The 25,566-nt window shown below is 44.7% G+C and overlaps 1 protein-coding gene across 1 annotated transcript in view; it reads left to right on the top strand.

Moving 5' to 3' along the window:
- NNT (nicotinamide nucleotide transhydrogenase) overlaps window positions 1–1,212 on the top strand; it is a 75,024-nt gene extending 73,812 nt beyond the window's left edge. Inside the window, exon 22 of the mRNA XM_016198673.2 lies at window positions 241–1,212. Coding sequence (XP_016054159.1) covers window positions 241–390 — 150 coding nt within the window. The 3' untranslated portion in view covers window positions 391–1,212. The remainder of the gene's footprint in view (window positions 1–240) is intronic.
- The last annotated feature ends 24,354 nt before the right edge of the window (window positions 1,213–25,566 follow it).

Genomic DNA, 25,566 nt, shown 5'->3' with positions numbered 1-25,566 from the left:
GATACCATTTCCCACTCAGCTACATTTATTTTAAAATTTGTAGTAGAACCGTAAAACATTCAAATTCATACAGTGTAACTCTGCATTAAAAATACTCCTTGGGTATTTTAAAAGTCTCCGTAGTACAGAATTGGTAGTGGTCCATGCCTGTTCAGAGTTAGGGGGGCAGTGCCTGCGGGGCCCCCCCCCCCCCGGCCAGGTCTGTTACATGCACTCTCTCCCTTCGTCTTCGGTCCCTAGGTCATTGTCATGAAGAGGTCCCTGGGTGTTGGCTACGCGGCGGTGGACAATCCGATCTTCTACAAACCCAACACGGCCATGCTGCTAGGCGATGCCAAGAAGACATGCGATGCACTACAGTCGAAAGTTCGAGAATCCTACCAGAAGTAAATCTCAAAAAAATCAAGCTCCTGTCTAGCAAAGCCACCTCCTCCGTTGTGGGAACAGGCAACGAAAGTATCGATATAAAAAGCTGATGCACATGTGTGGCAAAGCTCTTGGAAGAAAAGGAGGACCCTGCAGAAAGCAAAGCAGATGCAGGGAGGTTTTTCAAGAGCATTTAAAAAAAAAGTATTGAAGAGTCTAAATGTCTTTCTGTGCATATTTTTTTGGTGGTACGAATCAAAAGCATTTCATAAAAGGAGAAAGGACAGCTTCATTTTCCATGTAATCCACTTGGATTTTTAAAAATTCCTGCTCAGTAGCCAGTGAAGTTTTAAGAAATTACGTCTAGGATTTGAAGACTTAACCAAACACAGATCTGAAACATCTGATGCAGCGTAAACATTACAGGCACCTGTGTTGATGATTTTTCAACAAATGTGACTAATTTGAAACTTTTATCAACTCCTGAGCTGACCTCTGGCCTTTAACCATAATCGGAATAAACCATATCAAATTGGTTTCAGTTTTTCAAACTGAACTTTCAATTGTAGATTTCAGGGGTGTATTTTCTCACTTCTATTTTAATACCTTAAAGGACGAGGTAATCTTCCAGAGGTGCTGGAAACAGTTCAATCATTCGCTTTGTATGTTTCATGAGAACACCAGTGAAACATTGTGAAATCAGTATTAGTTGTATTTTTTAAAACCCCATTTCTAATCGGAGAGCTCTTTAATTTCAGTCAATTTATAATGTGTAGTACTGTACTAAGTGCACTTGAATGGAATTCAACTATTTGCCTAATAAAATGAGTTCATTATGTTTGCACAGTGATGTAGCAATTGTCTCTGGCGACAAAATGCTAACATTGAACAGCTCTGCTTGTTATTAACATCCGGGGAAGACTTGCTACTATAAAGTAGATGAAATTAATCTGTTTTAACAGTTTGTAAGAAATTATTGTTTTTCCTCCAAATCGGAGTGCTCTTTGAGGTCTTACGAAATTGATCACATTTGGGAGAAATGGTCCCGTTTTTTCTCTCTCTCTCTTTCTTTAAGCTACCTCTCTGTTTAAGCACCAGTAAAGATCATGTCTTTTTGCAGTAAAAGTGCAGGTTTTCTTTGTGACTTTGCTACATTGCCAAAAGCTCTCTATAGGTCGAATGTGCAATGAGTTCCTTGAAACAATTATTAACACATAAAAACTATCTCTAACCCAAAAAAAGAAAGAACTGGTGGGAATTTTTTACTGTGATGCTCATGTTTACTGAGATCACAACCCACAATATTTGTTGGTTTGGTAATCAGTTTCTGTTTTGCTACGCCTGTAATGAAGATCTGTGTGTGTGTGTTTTAAAGCAGAAAAGATTCCTCTTTAATTTTTGATGGATAAATGTGATTTGTAAATGGGGCTCAGGTTATAAGTAACCTCAAGATTGATTTATATCATGAAAGTTCTACTAGAGGAAAGTAGATGGTATCTTGATGCCTTTTTCCTTTCTCAGAGTAGTTGTAGATACACCTAGAAAGCAGCAACTTGGATTTTTTTTGAGGAAATTCCTGCATTCAGCTGAAACCAAAAAATAGTTATACTTGGATTTATTAATTTATTTTCATCATTTATAGTAAATATTTAAAAAATTTAGCATGATCTCGTTGTTTGATACTGAATAATCCTTTGTCATCCATTTGTGTTCATTGAATTGAAAATTTATGCTCCAGTTGGTTTTATTTTACATTTTGGTTAGGATATTTGAAGGTTTTGTTTTTTTTTGAAACATAATTTCTTAAATCAATACTCCAAAAGGTTGGTTGGCTTAGATTATTAATTATGGCAAAGTCTAAAATCAACCAAGATGATTTTTGTTCATCTGATTCCTCCTTTTCTGATTAGTCATGCAACTGATAATACATGATTTATTTTTATTTTTCTATTGTTCACTATACTTTTCTGATATTCAAATACAAATACATATATATTTATTCCATTGTATCCTATAGTCTGGTATCAAAAGAAAAGAATCCTACTTAGGCAGTGAAATGCTATTGTTGATTTGTCTTTTAGGCCTTAATAACGGTCCTTTATTTTTTCTTGTTTGTCTTAAATTGGGGGTTTGTGTTTAAGTTGCTCATGTAAGGAAAGAGCATATGTATATCTATGTTTCTGTCTGTCTACCTATCTGTGCCACTTTGGACAGCTTTTGGCATGTAAATCTTTTTGTCCTGCTGTAACTCTTTTTTCCTAGAGATGGGAACAGAGCGGACTCAGAGACAGGCCTAGTCTCTCCATGCCGTGGGTGCCTTCGCCGAGCCTGGGGATATCAGTTAAACATTTGGTAACGGACATGGAAAGTGGGCCTTGGCCTTTTGGGTTCTATCCAAGTCATGACCACCCTGACTTTTAGATTTTGCTGCTTTCTCATCTAATGCAAATATGGGAAGCATTATGCATCAGTTAGCTTTAGGGTTTGGTCAGTTTATCTGATCCCATAGACTTTTCTGTATAATTAATAACTCATAATCCATGTGTTCATCTGACTTAGAGGCAAATTTTTTAGTCCCCAAAGACATAAGTCTTGCGAACGAAAGCATTTTAGCACTGGAAAGTTGGACAGCTCTATTGTATAACTAGGGAGAATTGTTCAAATATCTAATTTATAGCTCTTGCCAGTTTGGGAGAGTCTTTGCCAACAAATGTTATTGGGTCAGAATGGTAAAAACACACAACCCAAACGCTTCACTCCAGTGGCAGCAGCTTGCATAACCCAGCTGCTCTTTGGATTCTCAAGAGAAAGGAGAATTATGTTAATTAACGAAAAGAAAAAGAAGACTTTCCTAAGTGAAACTTTTAAAGTGTTAGTTTAGTAAAGCAGCAGAAACGGTCACTTTTGAATTTCGAGGCGCTCAGGTTGCTGTTCTTAAACTCCTCTCTCAGACTCAGACGCAGAGGTTACCCATTGGGCTGAGGAAGGAACTGAGCCGTCTCCTTCCCACTTAAGTGGTTATAGACAGCGTGGCGTGTACTGTCACTCTGGATGGAAATCTTTTGTTTTTTTGGTTTTCGTTTTTTAAAAAATATATCTTTATTGATTTCAGAGAGAGGAAAGGAGAGGGAGAGAGAGAGAGAGAAACATCAATGATGAGGGAGCCATTGATCGGCTGTAGCCCGCAACCCGGGCATGTGCCCTGACCGGGAATCGAACCCTGATCGCCTGGATCCTAGGTCAACGCTCAACCGCTGAGCCACGCCCGGCCGGGCAAGGATGGAAATCTTTTGGATGCTGGTAGAACAATGATGCAGGTGATGAGACAGTAATTAGATAATTGAAACTTGCATATAATGATTAAGATGGTGGTAGGAAAAGTAGTTAGTCATTGGGGGAAGAGCGGAAAGCATATTGGACAGGTAGAGGAAGGTCCGTTTATGATCCTGGAGACCCTTAAAGGCTTGAGCCCTGGCTAGCGGGAGATCCTGCATCTCTTGTCATGTTGATTGTCGGAGGAGCATTGTTCTGCATAACATATTTGCACTTCATTTTCTTGCCAGAGATCACAGCCTTGACCTTGGCTTTCCAGTTCTCTCGGAAGCCTGTCTGGAGAATAGTGCTGATAGGAAGATTGCCTCAAGGATGGGGGTCTGGTTGGCCCCTGGGTATTTCACGTTCCACCCACAGATCAAGCCAGACTCCAGGGAGCGGGCGCTCGGGCGGCGCTGCTTGGGGCACTGTGAATAAGAGGGCGTGAGGGGACTGGAATGGAGAGGGTGGAAGTGACGCGGCCACCTAAGGTGACGAGTGCAGGGGCAAACACACGCAATGGCAACAGAATGGTCAGAGCAGAGGTGGTTGTCTTGGGCTTTGAGACTTGAGGAGGGGACGTGGATTTGGAGCATGCGGGTGACTCGTGGGATGAGGGCGGCCAGTTCCTTACCCCGCAATGGCGATAAGCGAAAAGGGAAGTGCGAACTCAGGGCGGTCGGAGGCGCTCCCAGTCCCCCATTGTAGAGGGGGGGTATGAAGATCTGATCGACCTTGCCTCCCGCACTTGGGGAGATGAAAACCACACGGCAGCAGTGGGATGGGGCGTAGGGACCCGGAGAGGACCCACGGAAAGGGGCCTGTGGACACTGAAGTAGCCATCGCGCTCTATCCCAGTTGTTTTACTATCAGAGAAGCAGAACGTGGGAACTTCTACAATAAGGTGCAGCCAGTGAACTTTCCTCTAAACCAGCCCTTTTCAGGAACTGCTTTTCCCAACGCCGCGGAGTTGTGAGCACCCTGTCCCGTTCCTTCCCCCAGGAGGGAGTGCTCGTCCCACGGGAGCCCGGTGCTCGCACCGCGCGCAGGCCCCGCGCCCGTTAATTCTCTGGTCCCCCGCTGCACACAGGCAGCAGCCGTACCGTGAGGGCACAGCGGTGACATCTCAGACTCTCCAGAGAACCGGGGGAAAGTGGCTAAGTGACCCCCTTTCCTCATGTCAGGAGGGAGCTGACTCCCTCCCCACCAGCGTGAAAAACAATGTCACGTTCCTGTCTTTAGAATGTTTTGTCGCTACAGTCGTCCCCCCTTCCCTGCAGCTCCCCCTCCCGTGGATTTAGTTACCCACGGTCAGTTGTGGTCTGAAAATATTAAATGGAAAACTCCAGAAATAAACAGTTTATCAGTTTTAAATTGTGGGCTGTTCTGAGTATCCTGTCCCCCCTGGACGTGAATCATCCCTTTGTCCAGCATGTCCACACCGTACACGCTGAGTGGCCGTTGTGGTCATCAGATTGACATTGTGTGCACATAACTCTTATTTTACTTAATAAAGGCCCCCAGGCCCAAGAGCAGTGGTGCTGACAATTCAAATATTTCAAAGAGAAGCTGTAATGTCCCTCTTTTAAGTGTGCAGGTATATGTGTCTGTATAGGATAAAAGAGTATATATAGGGTCCGGTACTATCTGCAGTTTCAGGCATCCACTGTGGGTCCTGGGACACATCCCTCTTGGAAAAGTGGGGACTACGATACTCTCTGAGTTTACTGGAATACTGTGCTTCAGAAATTACCCCTAGAAAAGGCCTTTTAAAGCTTTCAGGGCTTTACTGATTCATGGAAAATTTTGTTCTTGCGAATTACAGCTAGCTCTGTGGCGTTGTCCCATTGGGATATAAATGGGCACGCAAGCTTAGGCATACTTGGGGTCCACCCTGTGTCTCATTGGGGATAGCTGCTTCATTAGTGTTGGGTGTAATTATAGTAACTTGGAAACAGGGTCTTACAGAGATTAGAGTCATCATCGTAAATGAGACCGATAGAACACCCAGAGACTGTGACAGAAAACCCTGTGAGGATTCTGAACGTGTGGGAAGTTCGGCGTTGCTGTCCCGGCCTCGGGATCTCGCAGGGCATCTTCCCCAGAGGGCGGCCTGTGCACGCAGCGCCGAAGCGCTGCTTTTAGCGATGAGCCCAAATGAGTGGCTGGCTGAGGGCATCGCTGTGAAGGCACCGCTGTTTTCTACGTAATGAATCGCTTTTGGTCACACTTACATTTCTAGAGTCTATATCACCTTTTGATAAAATAAGCACAAAGGCACTTTATTAAGTATATTGCCGTGCAGGGCGGAGAAGGGGGAACGCGTTCTTATGTGTGCACCACATTGACCACGTGTAGGCCATTCTCATCATTCACTGAAAGTTTATCTTAGCTTTTAAAAAGTTCTAGATGGAAGACTGCCCCTCATTCATGTTAGTAGTTCAAGGGGTGGGGAATAGTCACAGTAGCTACTAGCTAATGAGCACTGATCGTGCGCTAAACGTCCCGTCCAGGCATCAGTGGAAAACACCAAAGTGGGACAAACTCGGATCTGGCTGATAGCAAGACCCACTTACCACTTTGCCAATGTCTGTTAAAAATAGCCAAAGAAAAGGACACCATTCAGGGGAGGGAAGAGCCATATCATACCGAACTCTTTGAATATGTATTTTTAAACCATTTAAAATTCCAGCAGGAAGATGCCAACCCCTTAAAAAATGGCAGGAAGGCAAGCTGACACCCCCGTAAAGGAAACAAGCGCCTGCTGTCTTCTTGCCACCCTACGAAAGTGGTGGCCACCCGGTCGAGGTTTGCGCTTCCACTGTTCTTTCTTTAAGCAGCTGCTGCCTTATTTGCCTCAGACATCAACGCCTAAGTCCTGAGGATGCTTCTCCTACCTAGGAGCAGAGTGACGGTGGCTTTGCAGCCAGTCCTCCGCCTCCCTGGGCTTTGCTTGCCGGGACCCTGCCTGCTCAGCCTCCACACCGGCCGTGGCGTCTGACACCCGCCCACCTGACGGCCAGACAGGCCAGAGCCCTTTGCTGTGAACGCTCATCTCTCAGGCCACAAACTCAGCTGTACCGAAATAGGACTTTATTTTTCTATAACTGAACTTAATTCCTCTCTTGAGCTCCCATTTTCCCGGGTGATGGAAACGCGGCCTTAATTCAGGGTGTTTCCTTCCCTTCATCCTGCTCCTGGGGACACATCTTGATTCAGAGGCAAAGTTTGGTGCAGAGCAGGGCAACTTACACAAAGTCTGGTGCAGAGCAGGGCGACTTACACAAAGTTTGGTGGAGAGCAGGGTGACTTACACAGCATCGAAGCGTGAGTGGAGTGGGTCGGGTCCCCGGTCTTCATCTGGCCCACCTGGCATCCTCCTAGATGTCGGTTGTCCCATCTGGCCTTGGTTCCCGATATCTCTGCACATTGACATCCTCAAATTCTTTGGCCTCAGTGGAAGGAAACAAGTTCCGAGATGTTTAAAGCAACAGGGATGGGAAGAGAGAGATTCACAAGGCAGAGGGCATGGTGACCTCAGCGTATTTTGGCAAATTTACCCTATTACCACCATCTATATTTTGGGTGAAACTTTTTAAAGGTTTCTATATGAGACTAGAGTATTAATATTATCTCCACAAAGAGAGTAGTAGGTGCTCTGTTGTTGGAATAATTTGAAATGGAGTCGATCCAGATACTTTTAGGCAAAGCATTTGGAAGAGCCATTAATTCCCCAGAGACTAACTGAATTGCTTCAGATATCTGTATTTTTAAAATTTAGCTGGATGCTGAGTTGTTTTGAGGAAGGTTTGTTTTCTTGCCCCTTGCCCTGTGAGGAATATAAAATGCTCTATCTTCCAATTTCTACTAGTTTATCAGCAGTGGTTTGGTATTAAATCTATAGCCAGAAGTTGAAAAGAACCATTCATTCATTGTTGGAGCACATCTGAAACAAAGAAAAGTCAAAACACAGCTCTTTTGATAATTATTGTCTTTTTAAGCACACAAGTTAGCATTTCTAGCCCATCTAAAAATTTTTTGTACTAATACAATATATATATATACATACACACACATATATGTATATTTTATAAAATAGTGATTTCTGTGTATGTTATTAATTGTACTTTTCACTGGAGAAATTGGAGCACAAACAACTATCACAATCTTTCCATAATTACCCTGTGGCAGATGGAACAACAAGAACCATATTTTCTGCCAATTAATTATATTTCTTTCTTAAATTACAACTGCTTGCTCATTTCAAAAAATGTCATGGTTCCTATTTTATGCATACGCTTTTTGTCCCTCTGGAGTACTATTTTTTTCCTCCCACAGAAATAAAATATGTTGAGCGAAATGGAACAAAGGAGGCAAACATGTTTAACGCTGCCATGATTTAATATTTTCATGCCATTACCTGAACCTGAGATTCGAATTGATTGCAAGAGAGAAGGTGGGCAGTAAGGTAGAGCTTAGCCCGGTAGGTGCTCCCCATGTACGAGGGACTTTAAAACCTTGTAAAATTGTCTTCTTTGCGGCATGGAGAGCGTTTGCAGATATGGTAAGGGGGGGAGAGGGGGCCAAATGTCTTTTACGATGCTTTGGGGTTAGTATGTGCATGCACGCAGAGAAAGACACACCAATTTTGGCAACTCCGAGAGCACTGTTCTTGCATATGTGACTCAGTCCCTCTTTGATCTGGGCCTGTGATTTGCTTTGGCCAATGGGCCTTAGCAAGTGACGCGCAGCCTGAGGCCTGATTAGCGCTGGTGCGCTGGGGCTCGGCCTCCTGGCAAGTTCCCTCTTGGGGGCCTGTTGCCGTGGGACGCAGCCGCGTGGGCAGGCGTGAGAGCAGGCTGGAGACGGCCTTGTAGGGTTAGGGTGTGTCTTGGACTTCCCGGCCGAAGGCGGCTGCATCCGAGGGGCAGGAGGACCCCTGCTGAGCAGGAGGACCCCCTGCTGAGCCTTGCCAGAAGCCTAACTAACAGAATTCTGGGAAATAAGCTGTGGTCTAGGGGTGGTTTGTTACGCAGCAGTGGAAGCCTGAAACATGCTATGACAGAGTGTTAATAACAAACTTTGTTTCATCTTTTTAAAAAAAGCTATGCATTAACTTAGTTCTGGCTATTCCTCTTTCTGCCTCTTTCTCAGGTTCCTTCTTCATTCTTTGCATTGTCTCCACTTCCCCTTTGCCCACGGGAGTGTGGAAGGTCATTCTCCCAGGCAGCATTGGTTGGGAGACCCCGGGAGCCCTGCTTACTTCAGAATAGCTTCCTTATCAGCCTGTCCTAGTACTTGGAGCTTCAACATTATTTAAATGATAGTGTTTCCCCCCTTAAGCTAAGAATCTCCATCTTCAAGAATGAACATGCAGCCATCCCTGGACACATAGCCTGATTTTTGTCACTCACTTTTGAGCCAGGATTAGCTGCTCACTTTGCTTTCCCAGCAAACAGCTAACAGAGGGATGGACACCAGGCCTTGCTTGCCAGAGTCTTGCCCACCATGTTGACTTCTGCCTGTGAGGCTTACCCGCTATTTTGTCATCCAGTTAACAAATGCTCTTCCTTCGGTTCCTGACTCTGTTAATACTTTCTTAGGGACATGTCCTGGACACCCTTGATTAGGTCAATTCTTCTACTATAGGTGCTCATAGAACCAAATATCTCTTCTTCAGAGCAATTTCATTTCAACCTTTTAAATGTGTAATTATATTATACATTATATTTATACCCAGAGGGTATAAATATAATATAATTATATTTATAATCTCCAAGGGGATAGAGATCTTATCTATTTTTGTTCACTGTAGTATTCCAAATACTTAGCATATATCCAAACACAGGGAATATACTCAACACATATTTGTTAAATGAATGAATGAATGAATGAACTGAGATTCTGAACAATTAAATTCTCTCTTCTTATGTTAGAAATTTTTGTGCCTAGACTGGGTGTTTTATTACTATTGTGGGCAAGAAGACAGGCACATGACATTCAAAAAGATCTATGAGATGTTTCAAAAGGGAAATGAAGTTAAAGGAGCGATGCTTAAACTGAGACTTATTAGAGCAGTGTGGGCCCCCTTGCAATGTCTGATCCATTTAAATTCTAACCCATAGATAAAAAAAAACATTTCCAGAAGCAAGAAAGCTAGTTAGAGCTAACATGAGCACTGGCGTGCATTGTAAAAACTTCACTGGGCTGCTATAAATATTACCTGTTTTTCCAGCAATAATGGTTACGAGCTTCCCTTTCTTTGAAAGTGAAACAACTTTGGATGTATTAAAGAAGTATAATGCACCAGTGCTCTTTACAGCTCTCAGATTTATCTTCCAGAAATTCTGTAACGGTTAAGCAGAAAAATTATAGACAGTGGCTTTACTAAAGCGAGCAGAGAAAAGGAAGTGTTGGAGTTTTATGCTTTATTTTAACATTGCTACCCTGACTTGGAAGGGGTTGAGCAAGAATAGCAACCGTGATTCAACCTCGATTCAAATTGTGGACAGCATTTTCATAATTCCCCGAGGGCTGTGAGTCAAAAGCCCCCAATTTATTTCCGTGGGGATAACCGCTGTTTGACCTTGAATTTAGAACATCTGGGAAGTAACTGACCTGGGTAAGCATTTCCCAAAGTGTGGTACTAATGGCAGGTAAGAGGAAACTGGGTCCTATGGTCACAAAAGTTTAGAAAACGCTGCGTTAAACAAAATTCAACAGTATTTTCCTCTTTTTAATCGCAGGACTGATAACATGCACGATAAATCTCCAAGAAGAAAGGATATAATAGGCAACATTTCCCATTGTCATCTGATTACTGAATTTTAAAATATAATTAAGCATTTCTATTTATTTTTGCTTAATGTGCTCTTTGGAATCTAAATGTGTTTTGCTAAACACTTTGGGAGATATAACCTAGAGGAGTCTCCTCTTATACATATGGAGAGGTGGCGACATTCTACCAAATCCCTGGTGACGTATTTTTCTCTTGTCCGTTCCCCTAACTGCCATCCCCTCTGCCCTCCTGCTGTAGGAACTAGGTGTTGTGTTCCTGTTCCTATAAGTGTGCTAATTATAATAACAGCTAACACTATGCCAGACACGGTTCTGAGAACTTTCCGTGTCATTAATCGCGACAAAGCTATGCTTTGAGTAGGTGTCCCGTTTTAAAGCAGTGGACGACGGAGTGCAATGAATGAAGGAGGTGGCGGGGTCCGGGTTCGAAGCTGGGCGGCCTGGCTCCACTCTGAACCACAACACGATGCTGTCACAGGACTGATTTGCCAGCTCACTTTTAGAAAACAACTTCTTGGTAAGCTGGGAACTACTTGTAATTTGTGAACTCTTCGGGTTGCTAAACAAAGAAGCAAAGAAGTACAGCTTAATACCCCAATTTGACATTCGCTTAACTTCATGCATGTGTTTGGCAGAGTCAATTTTTCCGAAAGATTTCTTCACCTTTTAGAAACACAGAATCCGTCATGTTGGGGGGGAGCCATGAGGAGAGCCATGTGCCTCACTCTGGGGTCAACTACTCTTTTTCAAGCGCAGGCTGCTCCTGAGTTTCCCTTTTATTTTTTTAAGGGCATAGCTATAGACCTCCTTGTACATAAGCATACAGATCGAAGCAATGCGCTACAGATAATTCCACTACGAAATCACACACAGCCCTAGCCGGTTTTGCTCAGTGGTTGGAGCATCAGCCCTTGGACTGAAGGTTCCTGGGTTCAAGTCCGTCGAGGGGCACATACCTTGGTTGCAGGCAAGGCAACAAATCAATGTGTCGCTCTCCCATCGATGTTTCTCTCTCCCTCCCTCCCTCCCTCTCTCCCTTCCACGGTCTCTGAAAAACAATGGAAAAAATATCTTCGGGTAAGGATTACAAAAAAGAAAACCACACCACGGTTCTGGTGTTCATTACCGCTCCTTCCTACGAGACAGTTACGGGGCCTGCAGTCCAGCCTGGTTGGGGCAGCGTTTCCATCCTGCCTCTCATTCTGGTCCTGCTCTTTGTGAGCTGGGTTTTTTCCATACCGGTCCATGTTCCCTGCGGAGGTTGCTTCTCTGCAGTAGAGCCGATGGTGTGTCTGCAGAGAAGTGTCTTTCTGTCTGTAGTTGCTCACAATTTAGACCCCTCTTTCCTTTTCACTAGCCCAATAATTCTGCCCAATATATTCTAGTTCTTCTATATTATCCCAGAGCTAGTCTTTCTGATATGCTTATTTGTATAATAAATGCAAAAGTAATCTAAAACACAAAAACTTGTTTGTTATTAGAGGCAGAGCATAGCTGAAGCTGGATAACAATCTAAGGACCCTGCACAGAGAGCTCTTGAGTTTTAATTATAGTTTTGTCTTTTGCTTTTAATTGCATGAAATTATCAGGGTTTTCTAAAACAAGAGAACTTAACCTTAATTCAATATTAGTTTATCTTCTCTGCTTAAAAGCTATTTTCTTTCCTTTACCAATCAGAGGTCTCAAATGGGTAGTTTATTTTTGCTCACACCCTCTGCATTTCTCAAAAGCCTTTTGTTGTTGGATGCTGTCCTAATTACTTAGCTGAACTCACTCTCTTGAAAGTCAACAATGGCCTTCTTATCGCCTCTGTAACGCTGACACCAGCGACCAGCCACTACGGCAAATGTGTCCTCTCTAGGTTACTGCTACTGTAATGAATACAATCTGTGAGCACGTTTCCTCTTTGACACTGCTTTTAAAATAAAAAAAATGTGTATGTACCTATATATGACTTAACTAAGATCCTCAACTCTTTTCCCACACTTACAGCTGATGATTAATTTCTGTCCCATTTATACTATCTAGATTTTTTTTTTTAACCTTGACTAATTTGAGCCCATCTTGGGTCCTTTGGGATCAGGATCTTGAGTCTGCCATTCTGCCATTCAATGGGTTGACTATTCCTAACTTTGTGTCACCTGCAAATATGGCATCAATTTTCTTATTGAATTTCATAGAGGGGAAAAAAAAATTGTCCTTATTATGTAGAGCTTGGGACAAAACTGGACAACACAGGCTACAGACTCTTGTCCAAGGCTGACTCTGATCTGTTATTCAGCACAATTTAGGTACAAACAGCAATTTCTTCGCTTTTTGCCCACAAGGGTATCTTTAAAAGCTTTGTCCAATGTCTTCTAAAAATACACAGAAATAGGAAACTGACTAACCTAATAAACATACAAAAACAAATGAGTTAGTTTTGGTAGGACTTGTTTCCTATGAACTAATCGTGATTCACACCCAACACGGTTCCCTTTCTAAGTGGGTACAGCCCACGGCGTTCATAATTTGTTCAGAATGAGCCTGAGGACGGTTGGCATGCTTCTAGGCCATCTTTCGGAATGTGTCCTTGTTGCTTCTTGGAGGGCCAGGGATGCATTTGCCCACCAGCACTCTCTCTGCGTTTCTCCTGCTTGTCTCGAATCCTCAGAGGACTGACAACACTCTCAAGGCACGTTCTGGAGGTCTGCTTGGAAACGGCATGCACAAGCCACGTTTGGGAGACGTTAGGAGTTTTTAAAATAAAGTCGTCTCTTCTACCGTTTCCAGATAAAGCTCACTCTACTTTACAAAGCAGAAAAGAAACGAGGGGTTGAGGAAATTGGCCTTTTCTCTGCTTCTTGTTATTACGGCAGTGTTTTCCAGAGTCCAAAGACTTGTACCTCTCATGAGCTCATTTTTCCTAACTACAATTTAAAGAGCCCAGTTTTCTGTTCTATTTTCCCACAATCTTGAGCTCATTTTGTGCTTTTGCTTTCCTTGGCGCCCTTCTTCTACCTCTGTGCCGTTTTAATATTATTCTTGGTAATGAACCCTTTTGTCATCTTTGTTTCACTTCCCTGTAAAGTTGGAGATCCTAGCAAGGCTGGGCATTGTCTTTCTTGCATAAAACACACCCAGAAGCATCAGCTAAGATTTCCAGGTTTTAAAAAAAAAAAATTAGAGCAAGAATCTAAACACGTCTTCAAACCAAACTGAAGGCAAAATCCTTCAAGATTTTTATGATTTCTCTCCAATCTTCTGTATTGAATTGGAGACTAATTTTTGAACTTTTACTTGCTCGAATGATATAGTATTTACTTAAACTGTGTAATTAATATTGTTTAACTGCAACTTAAACTGGCATGTATGTATTTGGGAACAAAATCCAACTGCCTCTTGTTAAGCATTCTACTCAGCTGGTAGGAACGGAAGGTCATGGGTGTTTTGGAGTAGCCCGCTCGCCCTGAGTATTCAGGGGGCCGCAGGCATGGGTCACTATATTTTACAGATGGGACGGAGAGCTTCAGTTAAAGCGGTGAGCTGGTTAAATGGAGTGAGTAGGAGAGCGCCTACCGTAGTAAAAGATGTGCCCATGCCCTCTGATGAAGTTGCAAAATGGTAGCCAGCTCTTTCTGACCCTCCGATTAGCATGGGCTAATTCTGCTCCGCACTGTACTCTGCCTGACGCCTGTGATCCTTTGTTTCCCTAAAGTCTGCACCTACTGGATTGTGTGCTTCCTGAGGGCAGAGATTGTCCTTGAGTAGGTGACTATATTAAAAAAAAATTTAGCACCTGGCCGGGCGTGGCTCAGCGGTTGAGCATCGACCTAGGATCCGGGAGATTGCGGTTCGATTCCCGGTCAGGGCACAGGCCCGGGTTGCGGGCTCGATCAATGACTCTCTCATCACTGATGTTTCTATCTCTCTCTCCCTCTCCCTTCTGTCTCTGAAATCAATAAAGATAAATTTAAAAAAATATTTAGTGTGATAAAGCAAAGGAGGAGAAAGAAAGCAGAGCTTGGGCTGATACAGAAAATCAAATTATAAGCCCACCCTGGGATATCGGTGCCTTGAAATGTGCCATTATTTTTAAAATGCTGTCTGTGACCCCACAGCCCTTGGTGGTAGAAAGGCCAACCGGAGTGGAAAATAGCAAGCAAGCTAATTCTCAATTTCTAAAAACTCAAAACCGTAACCGAGCTTAACGTACATGATATTTTTAACCTTACCCGCGACGTTTGCGTTTAACGGATCTCATTTGGTTTTGGAACGATGGGGAAATGGTGCCCGTCTAGGCTTCGTTCAGCACAGGTCAGAGCGTGGGCTCCGGTAGGAACTCTTCTGCAACTATTTTGTTTCTCCACGAGATGGTGCCTGTGAGCCAATTAGAGAGAAAGATTGAATTTATGCTTTATTCACTTAAGGGGAAACAAGGGAAATTTGTGAATTAAATAGAATAGAATAAGATTAAGTAGAAAAAAATCAGAAAAATTTAAGACAGCTCTTTATAGCTGTGAGACTACTTGGAGAAAAGTTCATCCCTCTTTCTGGTAAAAATGTTAAACACTTGGAAGAAAAAAAACCCCAAACTCATTAAGATCATTACAGTCACCAAATTCTGAATGTCTTGTAGGCTGTCTAAGCCTAGTGAATTAGAAAACTCTCTTTCTTTTCCTTAAAATACACCATTAATCTTTGGCAGGAAGCAAAACCATTTAAATGGTTCTATGATGAGAGCTTCGTTTCATTTCACATCGCTGTTTGGTGAAACGGGCTGCTGTACAGATTTTAAGTGCTGTCTGATGGGCGACAGTCCTTTCTGTATTCAGAGGCATCAAGGTGCGGAGGTTCGGAGGGAAGGCTCTGGATGCGGAGGCCTTGAGCTGAAGCCCGGATCTGCCACTTGCCAGCTGTGTTATCTTAATACATCATCTTTCTCTCTGACCTTCCTTTCTCTTATCTTCCCAACTGTGGTGCCATCGCTTCCATCTCATAAGATTGTTGTGACAATATATGCAAAAGAATTTAAACAGTGCCTGGCCCATAGTAAACCCTCCAAAAAAAAAAAAATAGGTTCATTTTCATGTCATTTCTCATTAGCTTTCACTTACTAGTGAAGAGGATACATTGGTAGTCACAGAACAATCCCGGGAGATACACCAGTTTAACTAAATTCGTGCTTCTTGCCTTTCTCCCACCGCCGTGTTCTAGCCTGTCCCTCCCCTGCCCCCGGGAAACTGGCTTGCGTGGGACCAAGCGTTTCTGCGGGGCGGGAGCTGTCCCCTCAGTGCAGTCGAGGCATCGCTGTTCCAACGTGCGCTGCTCGGGACAGTCGCTCAGCTTCGTCAGAATGTCAGGAGAAGATGGTTTTGATTTCTCGCGACGGCGCCTGAGACGGAACAAATGCACTGACCGATACAAACGTCTCCCAGTGCAACTTCAGTTGCCAACACTTACCTGCAGGTGCCACACGGTTGGCCACTATCATGGCAAAGAAAGCACGGTGCCCGAGGAAGAACCTATTCAAAATAAACAATTTCTTCTCCTCAGAACGGTGGCAATGGGGATGTGGAAAGGGACATCGAGGGACCGATGTTCCAGTAGATCTACCAAAACCGAAGGATGTCTGTGCCCACATCTAGGAAGACACACAAACCCGCGAGCCACGGTTCTAGTGGACAGTCCTCTCTCTATTGTACGCGGGCCCCTGGGCCCCAATTCACACTTATCACCGTGGGGCACGACTGACAGGACCCACGCCCTCTGCTCTCAAGTGTAGATGAGACGTGAAAACAAGGCGAGTGGTTTCTTTGATGGACAACAGTAGCCACAAGGGAGCAGGTATTTAACAGAGTTCCTCGGTGCTGGGGGTGGTGGTAGGAATTCTACCTGAAGCGTCACATTTAATCTTCACGACACTCCACGAAATAGCCATGATCGGCCCCCTTGTCGCCCCGAGGAAACAGTGCAGCCCGCGAGCGGGCAGCTGGTATGCCAGCCCGGCCCTGCCTGGCCGCAGGCCTCGCGCTCACATTCACCCCTCACCCATGCCAGTTCAAGCAGAGCCGCTGGGCGGGTAGATTCGGGAAACGAAGGCAGCCCCCTAAATGGCATTTCCTAATCGGGAGACATTAACTTGCCAACACAGGGCACCACCCTTCCTCGGTTTCCCTCAAGCCTGGGCAGAGAAGGGCCCACACTGACCTTGATTTGAAGATGATACCGCTGCAGGGAGGCTGTGGCTGAGCAAAGCCAGCCTCGGTCACGCCGTCCCGTGCACATGGTGTGTGCACGCAGGTTGCTCCTGGGCTTGCGGCTCCAGCCCCGACGGCGGAGCCTGGCGCCTGTGCTTGGTTCTGCCAGCGTGCGGCTAGCCGGCCGCCCCGCGCTCAGCGCATCCCAGCCCCTCCTGGCCCTCGGGGGCAGGGCCACCGGCAGGCTTCTGGCCGCTCAGGTTTTGTACCCGAGACCTGCAGAAACAGGGTGCTGGGCTCCTTTTCAAATACATGGCTGGCCCACGACACCCAAGTCGTGGCGGTTCACTATTTCAAGGCTAGCGGATCCAATGAACCGCCAGCCACACTTACCGGATCTTGCCGTCTGTTCTCAGGCCCCAGATGCCCGTTGAGGGGACAGGCGGTGGTGGCTGTGTGACAGAGCTACAAGGAGGCCTGGTGACTCTCCTTGTGTTATAAAAGCTCGCTGCAGTCAGGGCCTAAACACGCCGGTGCAGGTGATACTTACACATCCTTAAGTAGTAGGCTCGTGGTGAGAATGGAATCTACTCACAGTTTTCCACGGGATGTTCCGATACCTCAAGCAGAAAGTGCCGTTTGGGGGCTGGTGTGCCTAACGCCTAACACTCACTAGCCTCCCTGTTAAGCATAGACTTGGGGTCACCCAGGAGAGAGTACAGACGGAGAGCAGAAGAGGCCTCAGTGCTCCAGTATTTAAACCTTTGGAAGATAAGTAGAAGTTGTCAAAGGAGACTAAGAGCAGCCCCTTTCTATGTCTCATTATATTTTCAGAAGTTTAATTTTTATCATCTAAAATGGTATTCCAGTGTTCTTACAGATGATCTTCATGTCAATTGTCTTCTTCCAATAGCACCACATATTTCATAGAGGGATTTAAGACGTTGTCTGGGGATTATTTTGTAGTGTGGTTTGCACATCTAGCCCACTAGCCCTGTAGCATCAGAGGACAGCACAGTTGTCACATAACCCTGTCTGTGTATTGTGTTTCTAATGAGATCCTTCTGTGATTTGGTCCACAGAGAAAGCAGTGGTGTCAGAAGGGGGCTGTAAATCCAATTTATGAACCTTGGGAACGTTGCATTTCGCATTCAGCTTTGATATCTGAACATTACCATTGTTCTGGAACATTTGCATTAAGGGTCCTGACAAATATACCTTCTCATACGACAAAGTAAAACCCAACAACGCCCTAAACCAGGCTGGCCTTCATCAGATGCTCTTAGGCTGGCACCGGCTCGTGGAACCAGATGACGTAGGCATGTTGCCTGTTATTTTTTAGGGACGTATTAAATCCCTTATTTTTTGGCCTGGGGCGATGTAGAATTGGGACATTCAGTGGGTAAGGAGGTGGGAAGATGGACAGAGTGTCATGTGAGTGTGTTAGTGCATGAGGTATATGTTTCTTAGGCAGATCGGGGAGACCAGTTAGTCAGGTTCTGGGAGGAGCTGTTGATAATTGACAATGTCATACCTGAACTTCATCAAATGTTTTAAAAATCTTTTTATTATGGAGCTTTTCAAACACCCATAATAGCAAAGATAATTAGTATACTGAACTCTAATATATCCGTCCTTCAGATTCAACAATTGTCAGCACTTGGCCAATTTTATTTTGTCTCTGCCCCATGCTTCAGCTTGCTTCCCTTTTCCACCAACACTGGGAGAAAACCCAGACTTCATATTATTTTTTCTCTAAATACTTCATCAGATACTGCTAACAGATAAGGGCTTACAAATACAATCACAATACTATTGTTACACCTAATAAAAATAACACCAATTCTTTAATATGATCTAAAATCTAAAGCTACTGAAAACTATCCTAGTTTTTCCAGTTGGCTTATTAGAAGCAAGATTCAAATGTGGACTAGATTTATATTTACTTGATGCCTCAAATTCCCTTCAATCTGTAACAGGTTCTCTTCCCCTCTCCCCCCTTTTTCCTTAATGCCATTAATTTGTCGAGGAAACCAAGTCACTGGTGCTATTGAATGGCCCTCACTCAGGATTTGGCTGACTGCATCTTCATGGCATCGTTTAGTTTGTTCCTTTATTTCACACCCTTTGTGTAAAATCATTGTTAAATTTAGAGACAATTATATTAAAATTAAACATTTTTGAGACTCCTTTGTGGGTGTTGTGCACTTCTCATTGCATCATGCGGGAGGCATGTGACGTCCAGCGGTCTCACTCTTAACGATGTTAAGGCTGATTAGTGGGCTCAGGCGCCGTCAGCCTGATCCCTGTTTTAAAGCTTCCCAGCCACCTCTACCCGACAGTTTTAGCTGCCATGATTATGGTCGCCTAGTTCTGTTAGCTCTTCCGTATTAGAGTCAGAAGTTTTACCTCATCAATAATTTGGTTGCCCTCAAGTAGAACTTGTGCGAAAAAACCAGTATAAGTAGTTAATTATTTCCCTTTATTATCAGTTTATTATTTCAGAATGAAGAGCTGGGACCCTAGACGTTCAGTGGTGAACAGAGGTGGTGTTTGTGGGTGTTTTTCAGTATAGATCAACTCATGGATTTTTATAGATTTGATGTGCTATCTATTTCTTTTTGGTGTTAAAAATTCCCTTGCCCTGCGAGAGCCCTCTTCAGCCATAAGTCCGTTTAAGTTAGCTCCTGTGTCCTCGTGGCATGACTGGGGTAGCTTCTGGGCGTTCTCTTGATTTCTACACAAGTTTCAGGCTCATCTTATTTGCTACTTGCCCAACAAATGGTGTTTGGAGACCTGAGGGCTAGGCGTGCTCCCTTGCACCGGGCTATAATTGTTCCCAGGCCTTTTTAGTGGTCAGAGAAACTTAAAAAATATTTGTTTTTTAGCTAGAAAAAAGTGAGTCATGTATATATTGTGATATTTCATACTCAAATGTCAGATTATAGGGTTTTTATTTAATCACTGTTATTTTACAAGTATGCCTCTTTGACACTGAATCTTGATTCCTGATGACATGAATATATCATTTGTTTACTATATATAATGTTGGAGTTACATATTATATGTATTATTGAAGTTATATATTATATTGGAGTTATATATTACATATATACTATTGGAGTTGTATATAGTATTGGAGTTAGATATAATAGTTTCAAAATAACAATGATATTATCACTACTAACAATAGACATTTAAATGCAGTTTCAGTTTTTTTGTGGTACTTTGTGTCCTTAGGATATATTCCATTCTTGATCTGTAACACAAGTCATGTATTTTTATAATATTTGAAATAACCCTCTATGTGGTTATGTCATCAACTTTACATTCAGTTAGGCTTTTTTATTTTTAAATATTGGGGATTGCTTTATAAAATTTATTTCTTGATTATGTGAAACATTAACACGTCTAAAATCAAACCCTAAAACAAGGCACGTTCAGGGACGTCTGGCTTCCATCTCTGGCCCCCCATTTTTTTTTTTAGTTTTTAGTTTGCTTTCTATTGTTTCTTTTCAAAAACATAAATACATACAAACACACATTTGTATTCCCTCCTGTTCTGGATAAAAGGAAGCCTGCTTTAACCACTTTTCCATTTAATACATTTTGGAGTTTCCCCTTAGCCTCATGAGAAGGTTTCTTCCAACCACTTGTAGATTTTATTCAGCCTTGGAAGAGGTAAGGGGTGTGCTGTAGCTTTGGTTTCCCCTCCTGTGAGAGGGTTGAGCAGATGACCCTATGCTCAAGGGGCAGTTGCATTTCACTTCCTGAAGCCGTTGGTTCCCAAGGGCAGGTGGTTTTGCCCCCGGTGGACATTTGGCAGCATCTGGGCACATCTTTGGTCGTCACCACCGGAGGTACCGCCGCTGGCCTCTCGCGGATAGATCCCAGATGCTACTGAGCATCTCATAGTGGCGGCGGCGGCACTCCCTCCGCAAAGACGATGGCGCTGAAAATGTCAGAGTGCCAGGCCGGTCACGCCTTTCCCCTGCGCCAGTGGGTCACCGTGGCAGCCGCGCTGGGCAGCGGCCTCCACCAGCCGGGCCCCTGAGGCCCCGCAGACGCCCCTGCTGCCAACAGGAACGTGGGGCGCGGGAATCACCGTGCCGGGTGCCACGAAGTGTTTCAGACGGAGAGCTGGCGCCGCAACGTCGAGCCTATGTTGATGGATACAGTCCTTTTATGTATGTATGTATGTATTTATTTATTTTATTTATGTATTTTATAGGTTTGAGAGAAAGGGAGAGAGAGAAACACCAATGTCAGAGCGAAACATGACCGCCCGCCTCCTGCACGCCCCGGATCAAGCCCGCAGTGCCAGCCCGTGCCCCACCTAGAGTCGCCCCAGGGCCTTCTGGTGCCCCCGAGGGCGCTCCACCCGCCGCGCCACACCTGCCAGGGCTGTAATCCTTTTATAGCAAGGATGTTGCCCCTTTGTCTGTGATAGAAACTTCAAATAATCTTCCCCGCTTGTCCCTCGTGGTTTTATGGCGTCTTTTGCCAAACGTTTCGGTGGTCCCCCCACCCGCGGCGTCACTCTCCGAGGTCTCGGTTACCCGCCCACCGCGGAGGGAAAACATCAGCGGGAGGACCGCGGGCGGACAGCTCCCAGGGGTTAGCCCGCGGCACCGAGCGCGCGAGGAGATCGCGCGAGGAGATCTCGCGAGGCCCGCGCCACCCGCGCCGCACGCCTTCCGCGGCGTCCGCACGCCCCACGCCCCGCGCCCCACGCCGCGCGCCTCCCAGGGCCGCTGCCGCGCGGTGCCCGTGGCCGAGGGCCGCGAGTGTGGCTCAGTGACGCCCGAGCGCGAGCGGCGGCGCCGGACGGTCACGTCGCCAGGAGCCCGGTGCCTTCCCGCAGCGAGAGGGGCCCGAGCGCCGCGGGGCGAGGGGAGGACACGCGTGTGCGCGCCGCTGGGACGGGCGAGCGCAGCCCTTGCCCTTGCCGAAGGAAGCAGGTAAGAGGTTGCTGAGCGCTCGCTCGCGTGTACTGCGTTGCTACATTGTTGCAATTGTCTTACTGCTCGGCGCTGCCGCTCTCTTCCTGTGCGTGATTAAACCAAACCTCATCGCAGGTGCGTGCGGGAGAAGCCCGAGCGTGTGCGTGCTCTCCCAGGTTTCAGGCAGCCGCTGGGGTCTCTCATGGGTAACGGAGACCACCGAGTTATTATTTTTAAACTTGTAAAACATATACTCAGATCGCTCAGTTTTTTTCCCTTATTGCCTGGGTTTTGAGGCATTGTTAGAAAAATTTTCCTCACTCCAGATTGTTCAGAAATTCGGTCATGCTTTCATCTAGTGCTTTTATTTTATTTTATTTTTTAGAGCCCTAATTCACTTGGTGTGAGAACTGGATATGTCCTCCCCCCCGATTTGACTCTCTGTTTGTAAAGCACTTATTAAGAACTCATTTCCTGAAACTATTTGTGGTGCTGTGCTTTTTATATATTTAATTTCTATACGAGTGTCAGCCTATTTCTGGATTTTCTATTTCACGTGTCTGTTTATTCCTGAGCCAATATTGTACAGTTTTAATTATAGGAGGTTTAAACTATAATTAACGTCTGTAAGATGACTTATTCTCATTGATCTTGTTTTAAGATGATTGCTTATGGTTATTGCTTGTCTTCTCTCTTCTTCCAAACTTTATAACATACTTGCCTAGTTTTTAAAAAAACTTTTAAGGGCCATGCTTATTTGGATTTCATAATTTACAAACAAATGTAGGGAAAATTGACATCTATATGATGTGGGGTTCTCTTCAAGAACACGGTATGTCTTTCCATTTGTTTTGCTTTTGTGAGTTTCAGAGAATTTTATAATTTTTCTCAAATAGATGTTGAACATTTCTTTGAACCCGCCTTAAAAGCATGCTTTGGATTATTACTGTTTTAATAAGGCAGAAAATGTTTCTTATTGATTTTTTTAAATTAGTGGAAATTCTGAGTCCTTTATCACAAGCTAGACTACCCACTGATTCATCTGTGACCAAATTTCCCTTTTTGGAATAAAGAGAGCAGGCCTTGTTGGAGATCTCAGGCTGTGAGATGAGAGAAACTATAAAATGCAGATTGCTGGGATGATAGTCTTCAGTTTATCATTTTTAGTTTGTATACTTTCTAAACAATTTCTCCTCAACATTTCCCTCCCTCAAAGCCATAATCTCTTTCAATTCCTGCCTTATATCACATGGCATGAGACAAACTCCCCACAGTCCAGAACATTCTGAAAAATTGCTATAAAATAATATTAGCTATAATAGGAAGACTGAGCTCACATATTGTTAATTACATACAATTCAAATGTATATACATCACAAACCTAGCCTAATTTTGTTTGTACAAATTGGGGGTAAATGCAATCCTACAGGAATTAACCGCAGATCACAAGGCTTATGAATGGGCGTTTCTGTGAAATAGAACCTCTTTCTGGAACAGGATTTTAAATGATCAGTGCAAGTGAAATTACCATTGGCAAACAGCTGTGGTGGAACCTCAATCCAGGCCATTAAATATGGATATTTTACCCATTTTTTCCTTCAAATACTGTTTTCTCCTCAAGCTGGGTTTTGCTAAAGTAGTAGATACATTTTAAAACAGAAAACAGTGGTTGCTATTCTAGTTTTAAATGGGCACTTCTCACACATAGCTTTTTTTTTAAAAAAATGTGTTTTTACATTGATTTTTTTTTTTTTTAAAGAGAGAAGGAGAGGGATAGAGAGAGAAACGAGGAGAGAGAAACATCATTGATCAGCTGCCTCTTGTATGCTGCCTACTGGAGGTTGAGCCTGAAACCCAGGCATGTGCCCTGATTGGGAATCGAACCCTTGACCTCTTGGTTCATGAGTTGACACTCAACCACTGAGCCACACCAGCCAGCCAGTACAGCTTTTTGATTGAAAAGAAAAAAGTTGTGGATGGGAGTTGGCTCTCTTCACATTGTCAGAGGCAAGTGGTGTATGGGGCAGTGTCATCGTGGTTGCAAGCGTGGACCCTGGAGTCACACTGCCAGGCTCAAATCTTGGGTCTGCTAGTCTCCAGCTTTGTGAACTTGGACAAATCAATTGAACAGTTAATCATGTCTTTGACCTAAAGGGGTTGACGTGAAGATGAAATGTCGTTTTAAATTCTTAGATTAATGCTTGACAAGTGGTAAGCTATATAACTCTGAGATAAATTAAAAAGAAAAGGTATGTACTCTACTTTTCTCTTTTTGTCAGCATCTTAGTTCAGATGAATCAGAGAACTCCTATGCACACATGCATAATACCCCAGGGACACAGACAGGAGTGTGGGGAAGGCCCGGGGGGGGGGGGGGGGGCAGATGCGGGGTAGAGGGGATCAGTGGGGGGAAAAAAGGGACATCTGTAATTCTTTCAACAATAAAGATACATTTAAAGAAATCACCGAAGACGCCTTCAGATAGCGGCAGCGATGGGGGTGACTCATGTTTCCCCACCGCCTGGTGAACCTCCTTCCTTCCGCCCGCTGGGAAGTTGCTCTGAGTCTGCCGGCGGAAGGAGGCGGATCCCACAAGCTCGTGGTGGAGGCTTCAGCCCGATTTGCTGACGGGCAGCCCCGAAGCAGAGACAAGTGGGCAGGCGGGCTGGGCTGGTGCACTGCGGACAGCGCCGGCCCTGGCACTCATCCTTTGCTTTAGGGAATCCTCGGCTCCTCCCCGTTTCACAGGATGCTGTTCCTCACCAGCGGGCTGGCTCTCTTGACGGATGCTCAACTGCGTTCGCATGTTTGTAGTAGGAGGTAATGGGAGTGTCTGTCTTTTGAATTAGGTTGAACTCAAAGGAGAAGGAGAGGCAATGCAAGCCAGCGTCCGTTTCCCACTGTTCCTTCTCAGAGAACTTCCACGAGGGAAACAGGCAGGGAGACTTTTCTCTCCTGTTGTCATTGGCCTCTGCTAATAACTGCAGTTCATGCTCGGGGACACCACAAAGGGAGAAATTAAATGGCACCTGTGTGCAATGGTTCAAATGGCCTAGTGAATCTTTAGGGCCTCCACCCAACTGTCTGATTGTGGAGAAGGTTTAGTAATAAAAAGGACTAACTAATGACGAACTGCACGCTGGAGCCAATGCAAGCATAATGCCTCCAACTGCAGCTCTCCTAAAAGATCAAAGTCTACTTGCATGGCATCTACATCATAGTGTTCCCTTTCCAACCCTTTGCATTCAGTCATTTGCTCATTCATTTGTTGAACAGATATTTAATTAGCACCTACTACCTGCTATGCACTATTCTGAGGCCTGGCGGTGCTGTGGAGGACAGGCATGGAGCTTGCATTGTGATGGAGGAAGAGATGTAATTATATAATTCTGTCACGCAGTGTCAGGTAGTGGTCAGGGACTGCAAGACAGGTATAGCAAGGCAGGTGGCTAGTTTAGATACGGTGATTCGAGAAGGCTCCCCGGAGGAGAGGACAGTTAAGCGGAGGCTTGGGCAAGCTGGAGAGGAGAGGCCAGGACTTCTGGGGAAGATATGTTGAGGCATAAAGCATACTGGGGACAGAGGTGGGTGGCGGGAGGGTGCTTGGTGCAGTTCAGGAGCAACAAGTGGGGTGAGTGTGGGGAGCGTGTCTGGACATGAGGTCGGACAGGTGGTCGGGGATCAGATCACACAGGACTTGGTTGCCTGTGGGCTTAATTCTCTGTGTGAATGGAAGCTGCTGGGAAGTTCTCAGCAAGGGAATGGAAGAGACGATTTGTCGTTTTCACAGTTCAGGGGCTGCTGGGTGAAGAATGGAACGTAGAAGGGCAGGAGTGGAAACAGAGGCCGGCTGGGGACTGCATGTGGTGGGGAGGGCCCAGGGCAGGGGCAAGGGAACAGAAAGTGCGTGCGAATAATCCCTCTCGTGTGTGCTGTTTGTCGTTGGCCTGGGGCACCCCAGCTGTGCA

This window comes from Miniopterus natalensis, chromosome 3 (genome assembly GCF_054644295.1).
Source record: "Miniopterus natalensis isolate mMinNat1 chromosome 3, mMinNat1.hap1, whole genome shotgun sequence".
In the NCBI taxonomy this organism is placed as follows: domain Eukaryota; kingdom Metazoa; phylum Chordata; class Mammalia; order Chiroptera; family Miniopteridae; genus Miniopterus; species Miniopterus natalensis.
This window is presented reverse-complemented; position numbering and strand designations above follow the sequence as displayed.